Source organism: Rhea pennata, chromosome 3, assembly GCF_028389875.1.
Source record: "Rhea pennata isolate bPtePen1 chromosome 3, bPtePen1.pri, whole genome shotgun sequence".
NCBI classification, from domain to species: domain Eukaryota; kingdom Metazoa; phylum Chordata; class Aves; order Rheiformes; family Rheidae; genus Rhea; species Rhea pennata.
In genome coordinates, this window is record NC_084665.1 from 96171653 (window position 1) to 96193881 (window position 22229).

At 45.2% G+C, this 22229-nt stretch overlaps 2 protein-coding genes across 2 annotated transcripts; one reads left to right on the forward strand and one right to left on the reverse strand.

The window, feature by feature from the left end:
- Positions 1-273: 273 nt before the first annotated feature.
- On the forward strand, positions 274-4885 carry EEF1A1 (eukaryotic translation elongation factor 1 alpha 1). The gene is made up of 8 exons (XM_062572849.1): positions 274-357; positions 1179-1371; positions 2234-2413; positions 2600-2896; positions 3150-3300; positions 3472-3728; positions 3925-4159; positions 4483-4885. Exons 2-8 carry the CDS (start codon positions 1228-1230, stop codon positions 4605-4607), a joined length of 1389 nt encoding a protein of 462 aa, XP_062428833.1. The 5' UTR covers positions 274-357; positions 1179-1227; the 3' UTR covers positions 4608-4885.
- Positions 4886-14363: 9478 nt separating this feature from the next.
- Positions 14364-22161, reverse strand: MTO1 (mitochondrial tRNA translation optimization 1). Its single transcript, XM_062572850.1, has 12 exons — positions 21927-22161; positions 21605-21804; positions 20584-20701; positions 19772-20061; positions 18428-18540; positions 18096-18286; positions 17722-17852; positions 17085-17289; positions 16831-17002; positions 16018-16136; positions 15356-15513; positions 14364-15176 (listed from the first exon to the last, which is right to left on the reverse strand). Exons 1-12 carry the CDS (start codon positions 22144-22146, stop codon positions 14949-14951), a joined length of 2145 nt encoding a protein of 714 aa, XP_062428834.1. The 5' UTR covers positions 22147-22161; the 3' UTR covers positions 14364-14948.
- Positions 22162-22229: the final 68 nt, after the last annotated feature.

A 22229-nucleotide genomic window follows, 5' to 3' on the forward strand; every position in this document is an offset into this window, starting at 1 on the left:
CTCGGGGTGCCAGTTCCGCCCGGGATCTATACCCCCGCACGCGAACGGCTGAGGGCTCTTCTAACCGCCGCCGGTTCTTCCAGCGCACCCTGGTGCGCACGTACCTCGGGGCCGGCCCTGGCCCGGCCCGGCCCGGCCCGGCCCGGCGGCTGCGCGCCGCTACCCGCCGTCCCGCGCGCCGCTACGCGCCGGGCCGCGCCCTCCGCCCGCGCCGCCGCCGGGCCGGGCGCGGGGAGGAGCCGCCGGGCCGCTGGGAGTGGTGACGTGTCGCGCAGGCGCCGCCCCCGCCCGGGCTATATAAGGGGAGCCGCTCACGCCGTCGGTCTTTTTCGCTACGGGTTTGCCGCCGCCTTGCAGGTGAGGCGCGGCCGCGCGGGGCAGGCCGGGGCCGGAGGGGAGGGCCCGCCGCGCGCCGCGGGGGCTCGCGAGCTGGCGCGCGGGGTCGCGGCGCCGAGCGGAGCGGAGGCCCCGGTGCGGGGCGGAGGGGGAGGGGGGAGCGGGGCGGCAGCGCGGGGCGCTCGGGAGTGGCGGCGCCTCGCCTCGCCTGGCGCGGGCCCCGGGGCGGCGTGGCGGGGCGTCGCGCGCTCGAGGCACGAGGCACCAACCGCTGCCGTGGCGGCGGGGCGGCCGCGGGCGGGAGGAGCCGAGCGGGCCGCGGTGGGGAGCCGGGCCGGCGGGCGGGCCGCGGCGGCGGCGCCGAGGACGGGGTCCGCGAAAAAAAATGGCCGCTCGCTTTTCCTGCCCGCCGCGAACGCCACAAAATGGAGGACGCGGCGGCCCGGGCGGGGTGAGTCACACACAAAGGAGCGGACGGCCCCGCCCTCCGCCGCCCGCCGGGGCCGCCGCCCGGCCGCCCGCCGGGAGCTCGAGCCTCTGCCGCGGCGCCGGCAGCGGCTGGGAGGGGGCGACGCGCCGGGCTGCTCCGCCGGGCCCCCGACCTGCGCCCGCCCGGGCGCCCCTCCCGCTCCTCTCCTCTCCCGCGGAGCGGCGGGGCGGGGCCGGCGCCGCTCGTGCCCGCGAGGCCGCCGTGCACGCGGGGCCGCCATCGCGGTCTAGTGCCCCCTTCCGCCCGGTGCGCCGGGCTGCGGCGAGCGCGGCCGCGGGGGCAGCTCCCCGTGGTAAAACTCGGGTTTTTTTTCCTTTTTTTCATCTATTTTTTTTTACGTTCGGGTTTTTAGGTGTCGATTCTCTTTTGCCGAAAGTAAGAACTTAAACTAACCATCCAAAATGGGAAAGGAGAAGACCCACATCAACATCGTCGTCATTGGCCATGTCGATTCTGGCAAGTCCACCACAACTGGCCACCTCATCTACAAGTGTGGTGGTATTGACAAGAGGACCATTGAGAAGTTCGAGAAGGAAGCTGCTGAGGTTTGTGGGCATGTAACGTCCAGCAGAATTTGAAGGCCACGTGGCTGAATAAACAGAGGCTCAATCGCAAAATTAAGCCAGTAAACAGCAATTTTACTGTTCTGCAGTCACAGGGAGGCAATCAGCTGTAATTGTGCCCATAGTTGAACAAATGATAGTGTTTGTACCTGTTGAATCTGTGTGTTAGTTGGCGAAGCTCAAATTATTAACGGTAAAATGAAGGGAAGGGTAGTCTGAAGCAACATCTGTATAATGATGGTAATGATAGTCTGGGATTGGAATTAATGTGGAGTTCCCCTTGTGTGTGTTTAGTTAAGGATAAAATTAAAGCAGTTGCTCTGATGAAGTTTATACCTGAAAATCTAGAAGTGCCTATATTTCAGTGCTACAGCTTGTAGAATGCTAATTTTAACAAAATGTTCAAGCTTCTGTGTAATATTGGAGATTATATCTTAACAAATATATTTTACAAAGTGAAAAATACCAAAGTTAGCATGCAAAGCAGTTCAAAGCATGCGAGCAGTTCATGAGGCAGGGATTACGTTACTAAGAAAACTAAAGTTTCTAGAGGACATTCGATAGGAGAGCTTAGCTTAACAAGACTTAACTTGTAATGTGTTAGTACAGTTAACAAGCTGTCAAGAGGGCTAAAGTGTCAGCAGGTCAAATAACAGAAAACAAGTTGGCATCTGTCACTAGTGGTGCCAGATGAATCTACGCCCACTGTTGTGAGCAACAGTGTTTTTCAGTATAAGCTGCTATTTTGAGATTTTTTGCTCTTTAGTCGGTGTCTAGTTTGTGATTTTTCTGAACTAAATTGGAGTATGTATTGTAAAAAAAAAAAAAAATTCTTTATCTATAGATGGGCAAAGGTTCCTTTAAATATGCCTGGGTCTTGGACAAGCTGAAAGCTGAACGTGAGCGTGGTATTACTATTGATATTTCCCTGTGGAAATTTGAAACAAGCAAGTACTACGTCACCATCATTGATGCTCCTGGACACAGAGACTTCATTAAAAACATGATTACGGGAACTTCTCAGGTATGTAAATAGGACTAAAGATCTTAGGAGTTTGGGAGATGTGTGTGTGTGTGTGTGTGGTGTTTGGGTTTTTTTTTTTTTTTTTTTTTTTTTTTGTTGTTGTTTAAAGTATAAGTATCTTAACATATATGTAAACTTGATATTGTTAACGAGGTGTTTTTTCTTTCTCCTTCTTTCTTTTCAAAGGCTGATTGTGCTGTCCTGATCGTTGCTGCTGGTGTTGGTGAGTTCGAGGCTGGTATTTCCAAGAACGGGCAGACCCGTGAGCATGCCCTTCTGGCCTACACACTAGGTGTAAAACAGCTGATTGTTGGTGTTAACAAGATGGATTCCACCGAGCCACCTTACAGCCAGAAGAGATACGAAGAAATTGTCAAAGAAGTCAGCACTTATATCAAGAAAATTGGCTACAACCCAGACACTGTAGCTTTTGTGCCTATTTCTGGTTGGAATGGAGACAACATGTTGGAGCCTAGCTCTAACGTAGGTTTCACGTTCGTATTAAGAACTTGATATACTTCAGTAATCTTACTAGTTTGTATAGTAGTAAGACATGCATGTTTTCTGATAGTTTTCAGTTTGCAGGTGCTGAGGTTGAAACCAAACTGCACCAGTTGACAAATTCTTATTCTGTAGTAGTATACTAAGATAATATTAAAATAAGCTACTTAGTCTGTCCTAGTCTTGTGCCATTAAAACCAGCGAATAGTTTATTTCTGGGCTGTTGTTGTTACAGATGCCTTGGTTCAAGGGATGGAAGGTTACCCGAAAGGATGGCAATGCTAGTGGAACCACCCTCCTTGAAGCTTTGGACTGCATTCTGCCCCCAACTCGTCCAACTGACAAGCCTCTGCGTCTGCCTCTTCAAGATGTCTACAAAATTGGCGGTATCTAGTCTTGCACCATTCTGTTCTTGCTAGCAGCAAACAATAGATGGGACAGAAATTGATTTGTTTGCCTGAAAACTGGAAAGTGTAGAGTATTTGTCCAAAATGTTTTCTTTCCACAGGGACATGTATTTACTGAGCTGAATGACTAACATCACTTCTCTTTTACAGGCATTGGCACTGTACCAGTTGGCCGTGTAGAAACTGGTGTTCTGAAGCCAGGCATGGTGGTTACCTTTGCCCCCGTCAATGTTACAACTGAAGTAAAATCTGTTGAGATGCACCACGAAGCCCTGAGCGAAGCTCTGCCTGGTGATAACGTTGGTTTCAATGTTAAGAACGTGTCTGTGAAAGATGTTCGCCGTGGTAACGTTGCTGGTGACAGCAAGAATGATCCTCCAATGGAAGCTGCTGGCTTCACTGCGCAGGTAGCTTTTGCAGCTGTTTGAAAATATCTGAAGTGTAGCTCTGGACTGTGAAATGCAGAATGGTGCTTTTTCTTGCAGTAGGCTTGGTTAAAAAGTGTAACAAGCTTTTGTTCTGAGACTTGATAAGCCTTACGCAAATACCTGGAAGATCTTTCGGCAATAACTCATGTTACGTTGCACTTTCTTTGCTTTCTAGGTTATTATCCTGAACCACCCTGGCCAAATTAGTGCTGGTTATGCTCCTGTGCTGGATTGCCATACTGCTCACATCGCTTGCAAATTTGCTGAGCTCAAAGAGAAGATTGATCGTCGTTCTGGCAAGAAGCTGGAGGATGGCCCAAAATTCCTGAAATCTGGAGATGCTGCCATCGTTGATATGATCCCTGGCAAACCCATGTGTGTTGAGAGCTTCTCCGATTATCCTCCTCTGGGTAAGGGATCCACCAAGATACTAACTTCTAGGAAATTCACTCTTCAATTTTTAGTATCAGAAGGCAGTCTGTTCTTTATTTTACAGAACGTCGATTGAAAGCTATAACTTTGTAGAAACTTTAAAATAGTACCAGAACTTAAATACGATCGGTAATTCCTAGATACTTAAGCAATAAATGTCGGTCTTTGTTCCATCTAATTTAACTGTCCTAGAATAGTGTTTGCTCCTTTAGCCCAAGGCCTGTGCTGCTGCTGTGCAGATAACACTCAGGGTATGCAGCACTAGACAAAAGTTTAAAACCATTTTTTTTTGTGTTTTCAGGTCGTTTTGCTGTGCGTGACATGAGACAGACGGTCGCTGTTGGTGTCATCAAGGCAGTTGACAAGAAGGCTGGCGGAGCTGGCAAGGTCACAAAGTCTGCCCAGAAAGCCCAGAAGGCTAAATGAAAATTCTGTCCATCAGCTGCCACCTCAGTCTTAATCAGTGGTGGAAGAACGGTCTCAGAACTGTTTGTCTCAATTGGCCATTTAAGTTTAATAGTAAAAGACTGGTTAATGATTACGATGCATCGTAAAAGCTTCAGAAGGAAAGGAATGTTTGTGGACCATTTGTTTCGTGGCAGTTTAAGTTATTAGTCTTTAAAAATCGATAAATTTTTTAAAATGGAAACTTGACCAAAAATCTGTCACAGAATTTGAGACCATTAAAACAAAGTTCAATGCTATGTCTCTGTGTTTTTTGGATTAATGCTAACTTCATAGAAAATCTATAAACAGTCATTGTGGGATACAAAAGGGTGACTATGACTACAGTGTGTTTAGAAATTGTGAAACAAACATGCAGATTAGTTGTTTCCAAAGAGTAGAGTGAAATTCAGCTGCAGACTGGTTTCTACAACTCACCTTTATAGCATCTTGCTGTGTTTTTATTTTGAGAAAAAGATGAGAGAGAAACCAGTAGCTAGTTAACTGATTTTCAGCAGGATACTGTTGTTTATACCTGTCCTGTTCATTTTTGATTTTTTTTGAAGCTACTTTTGGGTAAAAGATGTTTCTAGGTTGTCTGCTTGTACATACCTATTGGTGCATTTCTCAGAGTGATGAGATAAATCCATCACATATCATCTTGAAGTGATGTGGCAGGACTGTGTATTCTGTTGCCTTTTTAACAATGCAGCTAAAGCTTTGGATCAGACAAGAATTGCAGTAGAACTGGGTAACTGGAAAGAGTCAACACAGTAATACTAATTCCCAGGTGAATAATCTGCTGCAGGTAAAATATTTTGAGTGTAAGGAATGTCAAGTACAATAATGAGGGTTTGGGGATACAATTAAAGACTTGATTTTAAATTGATAAAAGTAGATAAGCAGTTAATGGGTAGCTGGGGATCTTGTTTGCACAATGATGCAGTTTTACTAACCTTTTAATGTGGTTTCCCTACAGCCTTCCCCCATCAGTACCAAAAGAACTTAGTATTTCTGAAGGATTATTGTTCCATGACACCAGTATGTTTGTTTAATGTAATGCACCTTTTCAAAATCAAAAAAACCCAACCCTCAGAGTGGCTATACTGCTCTCACATTTGTTTTTCCTTTCTCCTTCAGCAATGTGCCTCTTTTATAGGAACTCACACCATTCCTATACTGCTTGGATAATCTTAAAACTGCTATTTTTGTTGTGCTTGGTAGGTTGGGGTGGGCTGGGTTTTTTTTTCCCCCTTCTCTGACCCACCTCGATGTCTTGTAAAATTTTTAAGCATTACACACCTACAAGTTTTTGAAAAGTATAGATAAAATAGAAATAAGGCCAAGTGGTTGAACTTGTATGGAAGGTGATGGAATTTAATAAAAGAATCTCAGCTTGATAATAATTTGTTCTGAAGACAGTATCCCCAAGACAACAGAAGGATTGTAATTTAAAATCTTAGATACCTTTGCCATAATAATCAAAGATGTCTCCTTTGCCAAACTTGCACGCTCTTTCAGTTAAACTACTGACTTTGCCAAGGTTCCTCTCCCTGCCCCAATTAAATGGGTCTCACAAAGTAAAAAAAATACTGTACGGGATGAAAGTAAAAATGGCTTTGGCACAGCTGCATCTTTAATATAGTATTTGTTCAACAGGAGTGTCTTCAAGGGATAGTAAGATGCTGGTTGTGGATAGCATAAAATGCATGAAAGTGCAGTATCTGGTTACTGTTGTGTTGCAGTTCCTTTGTTTCCTTTGGACAGTATTGTCTTAAGCTGGGAGTTCTTGTTCTGCTACACTTTGGAAACTAGCTTGTAATAAGAATCTGATTGACATTGCAGCCTGAAAGCAAAATGAAGTTTGAATAAGAATTAGGTATTTGAAGCGCATCTGAGCGTAGGCAGCGGAAGGTGACGGCAGGAGGGAAGACAAAGGCAGCTGCAGTTACCTGAAGAGGCCGTTTTCTGATCAACTGGAATCAGCAAAACTGCAGAACGTCAAAGGCAGGAGCTGCTTAGGTGGATATTTCATAAAGAAAATTGCCTTAGCTGATCAGGCGTAGAAATTGGACAAAAAGGTCAAAAACTTGAGGCAAAATGGGGGGAGGTATTTCTGCCTCTCTCTAGAGAAAAGGAGAAAATTTCAAGCCTAGAGCAGTAAACTAGCTAAGAACTTCTGAACAGTTGACATCTCTGCCTGTAATACTAACACTTGCTTTCACTTATTCAAAACCCTCAATTTTAAACCAATTCTGCCTTTTTTTATTATTTTTTTTTACTATTGTAGAATAGTTTTGCGCTCTATGCACTAATGCAATGCTATCTCAGTTCTTTTATTAATCTTTGACTATACGAGAGAAACTGTTAGACTTCTGTAAACAAAACTTGGGGATTAAAACTACTTTGGTCAAACTTTAAATAAATTTTAAGAGTTCAGAACTGTATTTGATTTCTGGCTGATCATTTCTTTAAGTAAGTGACTTTCACGACTGTCCTGAACTCTAAGTACTGCCCTATGTGATTCCGTGCTTCCATAACGCTAGTGATGTTTATACCCCAACCGTGGAAATGTACTGAAATGGGTAACGAAGCTAAAGGTTAAAATTTTCTATAAAACTAACTAGAATATTAACTTCATTGAGTCCGTTCTAAAGTTCATCTTTCTTTGACAGTGGCAATGGGGAGCTGGAAGAAAGAAACTATAGCTACCTTTCTCATTAATGCATGCTTTAGGGTTCTGGAGGGCTTTTGGTACAGAGCCACCCACTTCCATGCTGCAAAGCTTCGTCTGCCGAGGAAACGGAGCCGCGCAGTTGCCAACAACCCTAGCCAAGCAATTCCGTTTTCAGGAGTGTTCCCCTGTGTGAACATTTGAGGCTGGAATGAAGCAGGCTCCTACCCTAGAGATATTTTAATTCCATCAAACCAGCTCATGCTGAGGCTATTAATTCTGGAATATTTTTATTTTTACTGAAGTTGCAGACAAAAGATTAATTCACTCTGATTATACTTGTCAAAATACATGTTGAAAGGCGTTGACAAAGTAGCTTTGTATGCATTGAATTACTGATTATTTCTAATAATTTCTCATTTTTAAATTCAGATTTGATCGAGATAAAGCTGCCTGTAGGAGCAAAACTAGCAGCTTTGCACTTCAGAGCAATATCCTTTTACCTCCTTACTGCTAAATAATTCAATATCTATTTAAGAATAGCATTAATTTCATGTGGATCAAAAACATAACTCATCAGGTTTTCATTCCCTACTTACTTACATATTTATGCAATGCCTAGAGGAGGTTTGGGGGGAGGGCTTACTGCACAGTGCTCAGCAGAAATATGACTTAATATGGTTTTGCTAAAGGAATGTTTCATTTAAGTCCCTTATCTGGTATGTTTTAATGGTAAGGAGTAGCTATTGCAGTGGTAACTGGAGATGAATGTGGTTAAGAAGAGTTTCTCAGTGGCAAGTTTACAGTGCAAATCAAAATTACTTGGTGTTTGGAAACCCAGAATTAGTGCTGAAATATCCTTTTTTTTTAAATAAAAGTTACTATAAGAAGCTATATGCTAGAGCATTTTTACTTGAGGCTGGCACCAGAGCATTTTTTTTTCTTGTATTCACTGTACGTCAAGGTATTCGCTGCAGCATCAGGCTGAGGTCCAGTGACAAGTTTTTAGCAAGATAACAGGATACTGGCTGCCTGCTTTTTACTGAGGGGAAGCAAGGAGGAAAAACAAAACAAAACAAAAACCACACTCCTACCACACTCGTCTACATCAGTGCTGCTTAAAAAGGTAGAAACGAAGAGACCCGGGGAAGGGCACGAAAGCGACCCTCCCCGGCGGCTGCAGCCGCCCCCGAGCCGCTGTTCCTGCGGGTCCCTCGGCTGCATCCCGCTCCCAAGCGCGCGAGTGCCGAGGACCCGGCGACGCCTTCCTCCCTTAACGAGAATGCGATGCACGTTTGCAGCCTATGCGGGCTCGGTTTCGCTCACCCTGGGGCCATCCCCCCTTTTTAAATGCTCAGCCTGAAGGTTTTGGTCTCAGGCCGCTGTCATTGATTTAGCATGGCAATTACCACCCACAGCCTCGTCAGCGCCTGCTCGGGCACTACACGTTAAAGGAGCCAAACTTGCTAACATCCCAGGCAAATAAATAAATAAATAAACAAAATAACCCACCCAGGGCCTCTCCATGTAGCATAGCGCCCTGTCATCCCAGTCGGTGCATTGGGAGCTGGTCACACAGGACACTGCTCCTGGGGGTGCTGCGGGCGGGTTCCTCCAGGAGACCGTGCCAAGCCAGGTTTAACATAGCCCCTCCAGGTGCAAACTGCTCCAGAATTTGGGTCAGAGCATAAGGCAAGGCTTTCAAGTGCCTGAAGCTCCCAGAGCTTTTTTTTGCTGCTGCCTTGATTATGGCCATTTCCACACGCTGGTCCTATCATCAGCTTTTGATTCCCACTATTCAACAAGACCATCCCTAAGAACAGCTAAGTAGCGCTTGGGGCAACCCCGGGTGGCTTTGCTCCAAGCTACGTGCAGGCTCCAGCACACCAGCATCCCCCCGCCTCGTGCCGCTGGTGCCCACACGACTTACTTACCTAGTTGCTTTCACGCCCTTTGCAAGGCCCACCTCAGCCTGGCAGCTCACGAGGCTCGTTTTCACCTTTCTGTGTCTCGATTTAAAAATGCAGCTTGCTTGCGAACCACTCCACTCTCTTACCCCAGCCCCTTTAAGCACTTCTCTCTCTGGGGTCCTTCTCAAGGCAGCTGTTGTCCTAATAAATCCAAAGCCCCCTTTTACAAGAATTTTCACTCCCTATTTTCAATGCAAATTCCTAATAGCGTTACTCTGTGTTTAAGCTATCTCCAGCCTCTATTTTTAAGTCCTCAAATTCTTCAAGCTGTTTGACTGCATTTGCTGCTGTTTTGCACTTTAGGAATTTGGCCTTCAGAAATTGCAACCCTTAAACAATAACTAATCAAAAGCTAAATGGAAGAACACACAGCATTAACTGTGACCACAAGGAGTAACACTGGACTGGATTAGCTTTTCTCCTGTAACTCCCTGGGCAGGTAGTGAAACAGTTGCACTTCAGGAAGGAGAGAGCTTCTGGGCACAGAAGAGCCCAAGCCTGGTGGTGGAAACCCACATCAGTTTCCAAAAGAGGCCGTTTTCTCAGCCTTTTGTGAACCTCGTTTGCTCCCCTCAGGGACCAATACAGGGCACCTCCTGCCCTCCAGGAGAGGTTTGCTCCAGGTGTGGTGGAAAACCGCACTGTTGTCACAGTGTGCATGAACACCACAATGAAATGGTACTCCGGGAGTGAAGAGAAGGAAGCAAGAGAGGGAGGAGATATTTGCTGAAAACTGGTAGCTATTTAAAGGAAAGCTTCAGACTCTGCTGATCTGCTGCCACCTAGGCCCATATTAAGCAACACTTCCATTTTTCATTTATATATATATATATTTATATTTTTAATATATATTTTTATATATTATATATATATATGCTCACACACACACAAAAAGAAATAATTAACAAGGTGCCTACTTTCTCCTGTTTGCAATTATCAGCAATTGAAGCTGTTCAAGCCTGCGGTGCACAGCTAAGTGCACCAAGGAGATCTCACAGGCCACCAAAGGATCTAGATTTAAGTCCAGGTAGGGGATGAAGGGGTTGCAGCCTCCAGTTTTTAGGCTAGAAGATTAGCCACTCCTGGACTTCTTTGCGCAGAGGCCAAGGCTCAGGCTTCACTTGTGGGAACAGAGTCACGTATGGTCCCTGCGGAGTCAGAAGTCCTCTGAGCTGAATCCACTCCATCTCCTACCTCAGGGTTACACACACAAGCCTGCTCAGTAGTTTAAAAAGAAAACAAACCCGTCTGCATTTTGCTCAAGCACCTGGTGGTTAAAGCAAGAGGAGATCTCGAATCAATCCCATTTTCTCTGCCTGTTTCACAACAGGAATTGCTGTAAAAGTCTCCCACCTTCCAGATGAAATCAAGTAACTGTTAGCACAAGAAAGGAATGCCACATTTTCTTCTCACTAGCCCTATGGAGCTATGCAGAGATGTTAATGCATACCTGAAAAAAAGACTCTGAGTGCTGCAGAAGGATCAGCCTGCGGGTGAGCAAGAAGTGCAGTCAGCGCCTTCCCAACGGACAAGGCAGCTCCTGGATGACTGTAGCTTCCTCCTGCATCTGCTAAATGGCAACTTTGAGATACCTACCACCAAGTAGAGGACCACAACATTAGAGGTAGGTGTTGAAGCTGATAAACTCCCAATCACTTCAAACGAATGGGACTGAGGGTCATTACTGGCCAAAGTGCAAGGACAACACTCAGTTAGGGGACAAAGGCATACCCTGGAAGAGGCAGCAAAGCAGGGCACTAAGGAGAGCCATTTAGCATAGCCACCCTTGCAACCATTCCAGGAGCCATCTGACCAGCAGAGGTTAGTTGGCAACAGCTTTTAGTGCCTTCTAGCATAAAGGTCCTCTTATTTTTCTCTTGCTCTCGTCTTCCTGGAAGGAAAAAATAGAGGAAGCCTAGGAGGAAACCAGGCTGGAGATATGTTCAAATACTGTAAGAATGAGAAGCTACATTAGGAAAGGAAGACAAGTATCTTGAAAATATTGTACAGGGTAGGAAGGTACAGATCTGAGGAAACTTGGCTTAGAAAAAAAAAACATCAAAACCACTAGGCCTGTGTCCTGCCAGGGTGGTGGGTGGGGGAGAAGGGGCAAGAGGAGAGAAGAGTATGAAATCAGGGAACACCAAAACATCAAGAGCCCATGCAGTGAGCTAGGCTGACCTCACCATGTGTCCTGCGCTCCACGCTCCCCTGGACGCTGTGAGGATTACAGGAGAATAAAGTGCAAAACATGACAGCACAGCCAAGGAAAAGCAAGCAGACACTGACCTTAAATACAAGCTCCTCCTTCTGCCCTTTGCAGCTGGCCTGCCCAAGCGAGACCTTGAGATTTGAAGTGCGCTTTGCCTTCACTTAAAAGCCAAACCTTGTGCATTATAACAAGTCTCCAGCAGTTAGTGGTGGAAAAAAGATGCCATAATGTCCTTATTTGCCCGCGCTATTTACAACAAATTGTTTAACCTTTCTGTGCTCAGTTCTCTTAAGAAAACAAATAGAGCAGCTACTTATTTATATCTATGATTTCACTCAATGTTCAAAGTCTTCTCAAACAGGAAGAGTTCAACAAACATAAAGTATTATGACAAACCCTATGTACATGAAACAGCTCAGAGTTGAGAAACAACCGGTCTTCAAACCTGTGCACATGCCAGATTTTATATTTCAGCAAGCAGAGAGATCATAAACCCACACACGTGAACAGAGATCACCCACTCTTAACAAGGACACTTACTAGCAGCTGAAGAACAACCTTGTACTGAAAGATAAAAACAGCAGTTGCTAAAGAAAGATCTTCCAGAAAGCAGTATATCCATGTGCCTCTGACTTCAGTTTTACCCCAGAGTTGACTTCCTCCCCACTTTCTAACTCTCAAACCACAGCTGTGTAGTATTAAACTGCTAAAGAAAATCAAAAGCCTCCTTTTGCTCTTCCTTTTCAGGAGTGCATCTCAGCTGAGTGGAGTGATCCCTTTGATTTACACTGCTGTGTGAGACTAGAACCAAGGCCTTTGCAGCACAGAAAGGACTACATTCAGCACTGTGGATTGAGGAACAACTGCTTACCTTTATAGCAGGGTGCGAACGGTTTAGCCTTTAAAGACACACATTGTGGGAAGCAAGGTTTTCCTGTCAAATGGCTGTTGACAAAAAAGAACTAGGAGAAGCAATTTCAAGATTGCACAATCCGTTTAAGAGTGAGAGGATAAAGAATTCAGTACGACTTCCCAGTCTGTAAAAAGTGTATCTAAGATTTTTATGGGATTAGGTACATTAACAAATGATCAGAATGCAGAGTTAATGCACAATAATGCAAGGAAGAAAGATACAAGCATAAAACCTTCTGGATCAGCTCAGCTGGTTTGAGTAAGCAAAGCTTGCTTGCTTATCAAGCTAGCAAAGCTGAAAGCAACATAGGTCACAGATGCAAAGGGGCAGACACACGTGATCTTCTCCAAACCACTGTGACACGAGGGCAGATCTAGAGCTTGTTCATCTAGAGCACTGCTTCATACAAGCCAGTAGTTAGTTACAGGGAAAGGCTTTCATGAAGGCAGATAATTCCTCAAACAAATCCGTAAGTTCTGCCCATCCTCTTGCTGCATGGCAGGGCCTCTGTCAACAGAGGATCACTCTCCTTTCTCTGGCCAGGAAAGGAACCACTCATCCAGAGCAAATATATGCCGAACAGTTCAGGAGCATAATTTCAAAACAGTAGATGCATTAATTTCCAACAAAACTTGTTCCCAAGCCTGTTTGGCCAGTCAATTCAGAGAATGTTTAAAGAGACATTAGGTGTGTTTGAATAGCAAGTACACTGTTAAGATTATTTTAACCAAGGTGACTATCATCAGAAACAGGCTACTGCTTAAATCAGGCAAGAATCCAGTACCTTGATTCTTGTACAGAAACAGCTTGAATTTAGTCTTTCTTGATGGCACACAAAGACTCGACCGCCCAAAGCATTATCAGAGGGCAGATTCTGTTAGCACAGGTTGCAGCTGACGCAGCCTGGGCAGCCCAGCTGGGCAAATACTGGAGACACCACTGGCCCCACTGCCTTGGTGGCTGCTGTCCTGGCCTCCCGCTCCTGGTGAGGCTGGGGCTCCTGAAGCAGCTCGCAGCCCCACACCCTGCGGCTCAGCACCCCCACCTGGGCCTGAAGTCCCCCCCCCCCCCCGGCTGCAGTTGCCAGTTCTGTCACAAATCTCGCACTACTTCTGTGCATTACTTGTGCATCTGAATTATGACCAGATGATGTGCCAGGGCTCTTCTCAAAGCAGAGATACACTTTCCAGCTTCCTCAATAGGACTGCTTGTACAAGCTGTGCTCGTTTGAAAGCTAATTCCCTAAGTTAACTCTGTCCTGCTATAACTCACCCTTTCTAATTGAAGTGACCCATCTGTCTTCTCCACCACTGTTTACTTTCTTTGGCAGCTTCTACAGCTTCTCTCCTCTGCTTCACTTGTAAAATACCCCCAAGGGGCAGGAAAAAGCAATTCACTCAGCTAACGCTAGATGCAGAACAGAGAACTGAATGCAGAGCTGTCTGAACTTACTGCACCCTAACTACTTGTGATCACAACTCTACAAAGTCAATAGCCTCTTCAAAGCATAGCCATCACACCAGCTTATCTTCACAAAATTAGCTTAAACCAGAGAGCTGTTATTGGTTTCCATAACCATAACAGTTTGTTGTAAACAGTGAAGACCTAGATCCCTTTAGATTGCAATACAGAATATATGTTAAGCACTCTGTTCTGTAACAGAATATAAGTTGTACTTAGCTCCAGACACTATTAAATTCTGTATCAGCCTCTATGTTGGACATAATGACATTAAGTAATCTTTAATGGTTCATTCAGATATACTCGAATTTTTTAAAAAGTTGCATTAGTCCAAAAGAATCAAACTTCACCTACATATAAAGTACACATTGCAGTGTAATAGCTACTAAAGCAAAAGCAGTGTGTAAAGTTAAAAAAAAAAAATCACTTTTGGAGGTTTTCCGCTTATGTAGCAGAATAAACCCATGACAACCTTCTCCTAGTGGGCACAACCAAGCGCTGCAGCCAGTTTGAAGATAAGTTGTATTTATTTTAATGGAGAATAAGGAAAAAAAAATACTGCTACAGTGTTTACATTCAATCAGTTTGCTATATAAACTTTAATATTCATGTGGCGCACACACTCATAGCCAAGTTTCTCCTATTAGCTAATACCACACAAACGTTATAGTCACAGCACAGCTCTAAGTGAGCACTAAAGTCAATGGAGCATGCTTTCCAGCTCAAATCATCTTGTATAGCTGTGGGTTCTGAAGGGACAGGAAGTGTTACTACACTGAAAAAGGACCCTTTCAAAACCTCCTTTCAAGACACTTTTCAACTGCTCTTGATTATGTGGCATCTTCCAAATAAGTGGAATTTTAAAAGCAACTCCTGTGTCTTTCTACTTGAACTGGTGATATCATGGATTGTATTTATATTCCTGAGCATTTACAGAAGGCTGGCACATTCATCATCTTCATTCTACTCAATAACACTGCTGTAGGACACACTTAGAACTGCTTTTGCTCAAGCCAACATCTTTTTCATCTGGGAACAGGTTTATGAGCAAAGATGATCTTGTCACGTATTGTGGGAGGATGGAAACACTTTTCTACAACGGTGTTTTAACCATGGTACTCCCTGGCTCGTCTTCAGAAAGCTCTGCTGCAATCCGTGTTTGGGAATTTGCTTTCTCCAAGTACATTTTCCCTGGAAAGTATCTGTCAGCCTGAGGCAAATCTTTTATTCTATTTGTCTTCTGGCAATTGGTCTTCACAAACCTTAGCAGGTTAAGAATAGCAGCTGGTGTAATTCCAGGGATGCGGCTCACTGCACCAATCTGTGTATGGAAACAGAAACAAGATAATCAACAATAAACTTCACTCTGAAGCTAGTGAGAAATGAAATCAAAATCAGCATAAATTCCTCTCCCCAGTTCTCCTCACCCCTCCATGTCCCATGGGAAGACATGGATGGGCTTTATCAGTATTCAACTGATGCTCTGGCCCAACGTCTTACCGTCTGGGGACGGTTAGAGTCCAGTTTCTCTCGCACTTCTGTTGACAGAGATGCATCAATGGCAAAGTAATCTAGGTCCTCTGGCAGTCGGAGCGCTTCATCCTGACGCACTTCTTCTATTTCCTGCTGCTGATTGACTACGCACCACTCGTAAGCAGCTGTAACGGAGGATCAGGGAAACAAAAGAAGATACAGATGTTCACAAGAAACTGGTCATTTGCAGGAATTTTTGGAAGCAAAATGAGCAGTTCTAGTGGGACTGTCAAAACTGATCAAAACTATCTAAAGGAAGGTGCCAGCTAAAGAACCTCATTGACATCACTAATTTGGAATAAGTCATATCTCTTAATTTATTATAGGAATTAAGGCACAGGTTGGCTTTTTCTCTCATTCCAGGAGAGGACAGCCTCTCTGACAGAGGAATATAGAGGAAAAAAAAACAGGAGTGAGTACAAATACTTAATTGCTCCTGCACCACAAGAGAGAAACACTGGTGCCTGAGTAGGGCTGTGGCTACGATAACAGATGCATGCTCTCTGATACAATACTCCACTTCAGTAAAAAACAACACAAACCCGGAGGAATAAATGGGTTGGCTCTCCCCCCTTACTGCACAAGCTCTACACAAATCTGATTAGAGGATCATAGCACTTGTACTCTACCTTCTATTTTCAACCTCTCTGCCAGTTCTCTCCACTGAACAAGCTTTCCCAGGGACTCTGGGATAGCCTTTGCTAGAATCTCCATGTTGGCCTCCGGATATCGAAGGATGTCAAATGCACTGTGGAAAACAATAGTAAGCTAATACTGTAGGAAGGAGTCTCACTTGTATAACAGATTTACAGTTATTCCCAGCTCAAACTTCTTAACATCTCAGCACAGGCCCTAACAACTGGTGAGCCAAGCTCATCTCCCTACACAGAAGGGCAGTTCAGTTCTTGGAGGAAGGCTCTTTAGCATAAGAAAACAGCAAGGAAAGAGTGACTAAATTACAGTGTCAAGGGGAACCTTTCAAACAGACTGAGTCAGTGAGATCTCAGTCACCGACTTAAAACAGAAAAAAAGAAGGCGAGGAAGATGGGTAAGGAAAGCAAGGGCCATAGTGTCCAAGAATAACCACCATCTGACACTGACCCACAGCTGCCACTTTGTAACACTCTCAATATGGGCAGCAAGAACCAACTGGGACAGTGTAGTATATCCTCACCTCGGGATGAACCGACTGGCTAGTGGAGTATACCCTCGCCTTGAGACACTGTGTCAAGCCAGGAGATGCAGCATGAGAAAAACACCAATACTATGTTTCTTCTATAGCTAAGGATGAGGCATCTGCCCCCTGAAGGGGATCAAGCTATAATCCACCTGGTAAGTACTGACAGTTTCAGAGAACAAGGTGGACAAGAGGTACCAGTTTCACAGCAGATCTCCAAAAGCAAACTTAGGTCAGACAAGAAAGTTTCAGCTGTATCCTATACCTGACAGGTGACTTTCGACTGCTGCTAATGGGAACTTCTGGTATTAACTGGGACCATTTGGATACACTGAACTGAAGGGACTTCAATGTTGCAATTCCATCCTTTAAAGCAGCCCTCATCTTAATCGTTTGATTATGTCGCTCCTCAGACACACATCCAGCTTCCTCAAAACCTGCAGAGGTAGAGAGCACACAACACAAAGGTCTACAGCTAGGTAGGGCTGTTCATTATGAAGTGCCATCACAGGAAAATACCTCTTTGCGTGAGCCTGGCATCAGCATTGTCAGGTCGGAGGGACATACGGAACTCCACACGGCTGGTGAACATCCGGTATGGCTCACTGGTGCCCAAAGTGGTGAGATCATCGATCAGGACACCAATGTAGCCCTCAGTGCGACTGACAATGAAAGGGGGCTTGCCATGAACCCGTAGGCAAGCATTGATCCCAGCAATCATGCCCTGGGCAGGCAGAAAACAAACAAAATAGATTTATCAGTTCCTTCACAGCTAAAATATGAGCACACCTGCCTCCAAAGACTTGTGTGTCTTGCAAAACAACGGTCAGTGCTAGCAGTCCAGACAGTTTCTTCCTTGTGGTAACTGCAGCTGTCTGAAGATCTTTTCGGACATTGCTGATACGACAAAAGGCTGTTCCCATGTGTTTTTAGTCATATCCCTTGCAGTCTCCAGGCTGCAATATTTGGCAGTGCTTACAATTACTCCTGTTACTGCAATCTCAATAGCAGCAGCAACTGCAGATACTAAAGTGCAAGCACGTTTTGGGCAAGTCTGAAACCATTAAATAAGAACATCTCATAAGCACAACATGAGCCTCCACATCATGGATGAATGCCAAAGTAGTATCTCTTATATACTCCCAGATTTACCCACCTGAGCTGCAGCTTCTTCATAGCCCGTAGTGCCATTTATCTGTCCTGCAAAGAAGAGTCGTTGAACAAGACGAGACTCGAGAGAAGCAGTCAGTTGACGGGGATCCAGAAAATCATACTGTACCCCATAGCCTGTAACAAACGAGAAGATATTATGGGAGGGGTTCTGAATGTCCCTATTTATCAAGAAAAGCAATCAGTCAGGCACAGTGACTAGGTTACCAGTTTTTATTTACAATTTAAAAACAACCAAGTAAAAATCTCTGGATCCAAGAATTAATTCTGTTTAATATTTATTTTATTTTGTCATGCTTTAAACAAAGGCTTTTTACTGACTGGCAACTAAGCAGATTTAGAACTACTCTTCCTTCTCACCTGGCTGCAACATTGTGGCTTTCTCCAAGCCCGGGATGGATTTGATCACCTGCTCCTGGAGTTCAGGTGGCAGTGTCATTGACGTGCCTTGTGGGTAAATGACATTGGACTCCAAGCCTTCAGGCTCCAACCACACCTGATGTCTGCGGTTTGGGAAGCGCAGAACCTTAGATTCAAGAGAAGGACAGTACCTGCAACAAGAAATAACCATAAGCACCATCTGACTTGGAGAAAAGGTGACTTTCCAGAAGCAAAGCAGGGAAGATTCTGCCAATTTCAGACACACTGTCAGCTCACGACATTAAGAGCCTTGAGTGATGCCACCTACTCACCGGGGCCCCTTTGTCGTCTCCCTTACATGGTCATTCAGGTGAAGGTTATCCTGGATAATTTGCTGAGCTTTGATGCTAGTGTGAGTCAGGTAACATGGCAGCTGATCTTCTGGCTGAAAGAAGACAAAACTCTCTAGGTTAATCCAGACACAATGCTCTGCACTTATGGAACAACTCTGCTCCGAGGATCTCCAAGGGCTTTTAATGATAGCTGGCTCTCAATTCCTTGAGAGTTGGGTAGTTCGGTCATACCCACCGTACATACAGAACACCATTAGGAAAGCTTCAGCAGCATGCCCCAAAGATCAAAAACAGAAAAATACAGCTTGGAAGTCCAGAATTCAGGTTCTAATCTATGCAGTTTTTGTAACTACAGGATTGGCATTCTTATTAAAGCAGAGATGGTATCACAGCATTCAAATTAACCATAAAAACTCGAAGTTCTGAAGTAAGTGGGTAAGTACTGATCCTGTAACAGCAATAGGAGAGTTTGGTGGAGATAAAGCAAATCTCTCAAAACCCTACAATTAACATGGAAGAGTCCAGAAAATAAAAAGTGTCAAGCATTTCACTGTTTCTTCTGAAATGAAGAAAAAAAAAAAACCACAGCAGACTAATATTCAAAATAGTACTACCATTGCACTTCAACTCTTCCAAACCTTTTCTACAAATACTGAGAACCAAATGATACTCTTCTCATGGCCTTATTATTATAAGTAATTAAAATTCCTATATGCTCTGCGGAAAATTTCCTTCTAGTACTTAATTCTGTGCTGTTTAACTACATTAGATAAGAATGCTACTCATTTTTCAAGTTTTTCTTGTGAAAATTCAGTTTCCTCTACACCTGTTTAAGTTGATGTTAATATGCTATTTCAGAGCCCTGTGAATAACTATCTTTTCTCTTTACAAGTTGAAAGTATTAACAATTTCAGTTTTCAACATTTTATTCTCTTATTTTAGAGCTAACCAGCAAACAAGTCTAACGATAGAAATATTTTGTATAACCAGGAATGTACCCAGCGCATGAACAACACCATCATTAACAGCATCATACTTCAGGTAATTCTCATTGTAAAGGTACAGAAAGTCTGGTTCTCAAGTTGAGAAGTGAGAGGAAATGTGTTTGCTTTTAAAGAAAACAAACAGATTTTTCCCTTGCATCTTTTATATTTTATATTTGAAAAATAAGAAATCCTAAATATGAATACCACCCAGCTCACTTTCCCAGCCATGCAAATCCCTTATACCTTCTCCCTGATTGATTCAGGGCAAGACAGTCCCAGAAGCACTCCCCTTGATTCACTACCTGGCTATAGGTGCATTTGATGTTTGCTATCCCACCTTGATCCACACAGCCTTGCTGAGGAAGCTGAACGGCACAGGAGGGTTGTCAGCTGTACGTTTCTCCAGACCACTGAAGTCAATCGTATCTTTGGTGAGTCGGGGCGGTGTCCCAGTCTTTAGCCTACCCACAGCAAATCCCAGTTTCTCCAGAGTCTGGGCCAGCCCAATGGCTGGCTGATCTCCGAGCCGCCCAGCCGGATGCATCTCTCGTCCGATGACAACCATTCCCCTCAAAAACGTACCAGTGGTCAGGATGACACTCCCAGCATGCACTCTGCTCCCATCCCCTGAAACAGCAAAGTTTTCAGACATGGATATATTTTAGTATCAACCAAGCCCTGGCACTTTGGTGCTTCTTTCTAGAACTGGCCTAATACACTCCACTGAATGTTTATTAATCTTTTAACATTTGACAAAATCCACATTTCCACACTAAAAGTATTAGTAGCAGTCACTGTAATAAGCAGCATGTATAATTACTTCCATACTTTTCGTATTTCCCTAGGTATTTTACAGCTAATACAGAACACCCCTTCCTGAGAACAATTCCTAACCAGGTATTTTCTCTGGGAAAGCTGGCTTGCTAGAATAGCAAGTGGTAACAAAGCATGAGTCTGCTAATAAAAGGAATACAATGTTGTCTGCAGCATGTTCCTACCAAATATATAAGAAAGAATGGAATTCAGAATCACCGATCTACAGGAAATAAAACCTACGTAGTTTTCCGATATCTAATCAATCCAAGTTTACCCCAAAGGCTGCTTGTAGTACAAAGTAATTGAAGGTACTCACTGATTATTAGTACATACCCAGAATGACTCCTGTGACTTGGCATTTTCCAGGATGATCTGGTTCTGGTTCTGCCAGGAGAAGATCCTCCACAGATGCCTCGTGAACTGTCAGCAGTGGTGTATTAAGGATTTCTTTCTGTCATAAAAAGAGTTACTGCAAACATCTAGGAAGTACTGATATGTCTGGTAATCTCAGTCTTTCCTGATTTCCAAAACACCTGTTGCCCTCTTCCCTCCTTATGAGGTCATTTGGCAGAATCTGTGATACTCAGACACTCAGTTACTCTAACAATCCCCGATCTATTAAGCAAAACTTAATACACAGATGGAGTATAAGATCAAAATAAACTATTAGAGCACATAATCTGACTTGTATATAAAAGTTTAAAGACTTTAACTCTACTGAGCCACAACTTTCACCATGTGAAAGCACCAGAGATGTGTCTTGTGCTGATGGAAACATGTCAACAAAAAAAGTGCCATCCTCTATTGTTTACCCTCATACTTCAGATTTGAGTAATTTATTAATTCTAATACTCCTGCTCAAACAAATCCCTACAAGTAGAAACATGTTTTACATCAACTCCTGCTCCTGATTTTCTCTTAGAATACTTCTACTCTGCACCCCTGATCCTCATCTAATAGTAGCTACTGCTTTTACCAGACTCAATATCCCTATATAGGGGTGATGTATCCTTGAGTACAGTGACCTCAAAGCCCCTCTGCACTTGAGCTCCTTCTGCCCAACACTTTCTAACGCCTCTCCACCTCAGCTGCAGAAAGCAGGTCCCAGTTCCCATTACGGCGCTGTGCGGCAGAAACAGGAGCTGATGACACATACAGCAAATTCAGCTGTCAAGTCTACTTGTTTCTCTGCATCCAACCATGCAGTGCTTGCAACACTGCAAGGCAGCAGCATCCTACTCCCCGCATGGGAAACCTCACCAACTTCTTGCAGACACTGTGCCGTTTTGCAGACCACCACATTACCACCAGCCGCATTGCTGCTGTTTGCTCCTGCCAGCGCCGCCGCTCTCACCTGCATGTTGCCCTTGTAGAGCTGCCGGTCGATCTGCGCGCGGAGCCCCCACACTGCCGGCCCCTTGCACCGGTTCAGCACTTTGTAGTGCACCCCCGACCGGTCGCAGATGCGGCCGCACAAGCCGTCCAGGGCGTCCACCTCCCGCATGAGGTGCCCCTTCCCGATGCCGCCGAAGGAGGGGTTGCAGGACATCTCCCCTAGACAGCAGGGCACACGCAGACCCTTCACCCCCGGCCCAGAGCCGCCAGGCCCCGCGGCCGGTCCCGGTGGCGGTGCGGGAAGCCCCGCCGCCGCCGCCCGGCCCCGCTCCCCGCGCTACCGATGGTGCCGATCCTGTGCGTGAGCAGCAGCGTGCGGGCCCCGCCGCGAGCGGCCGCCGCCGCCGCCTCCGTGCCCGCATGGCCCCCGCCGATCACCACCACGTCGTAGCGCGGTGCCGCCGCCGCCTCCTCGTCTCCTGCGGCGCCGCCGCCCGCGCGCCGCCGCTGCCCGGGCCACGGCGGCAGCGCCAAGCGGCGCCAGTAGCGGCGCAGCAACATGGCGCCCACTCGCGGCAACGGTTCCCCCCCCCCGCCTTCGGCCTGTCCCCGCGCCGCCAGGCGGAACCGGAAGCAGAGGGCGC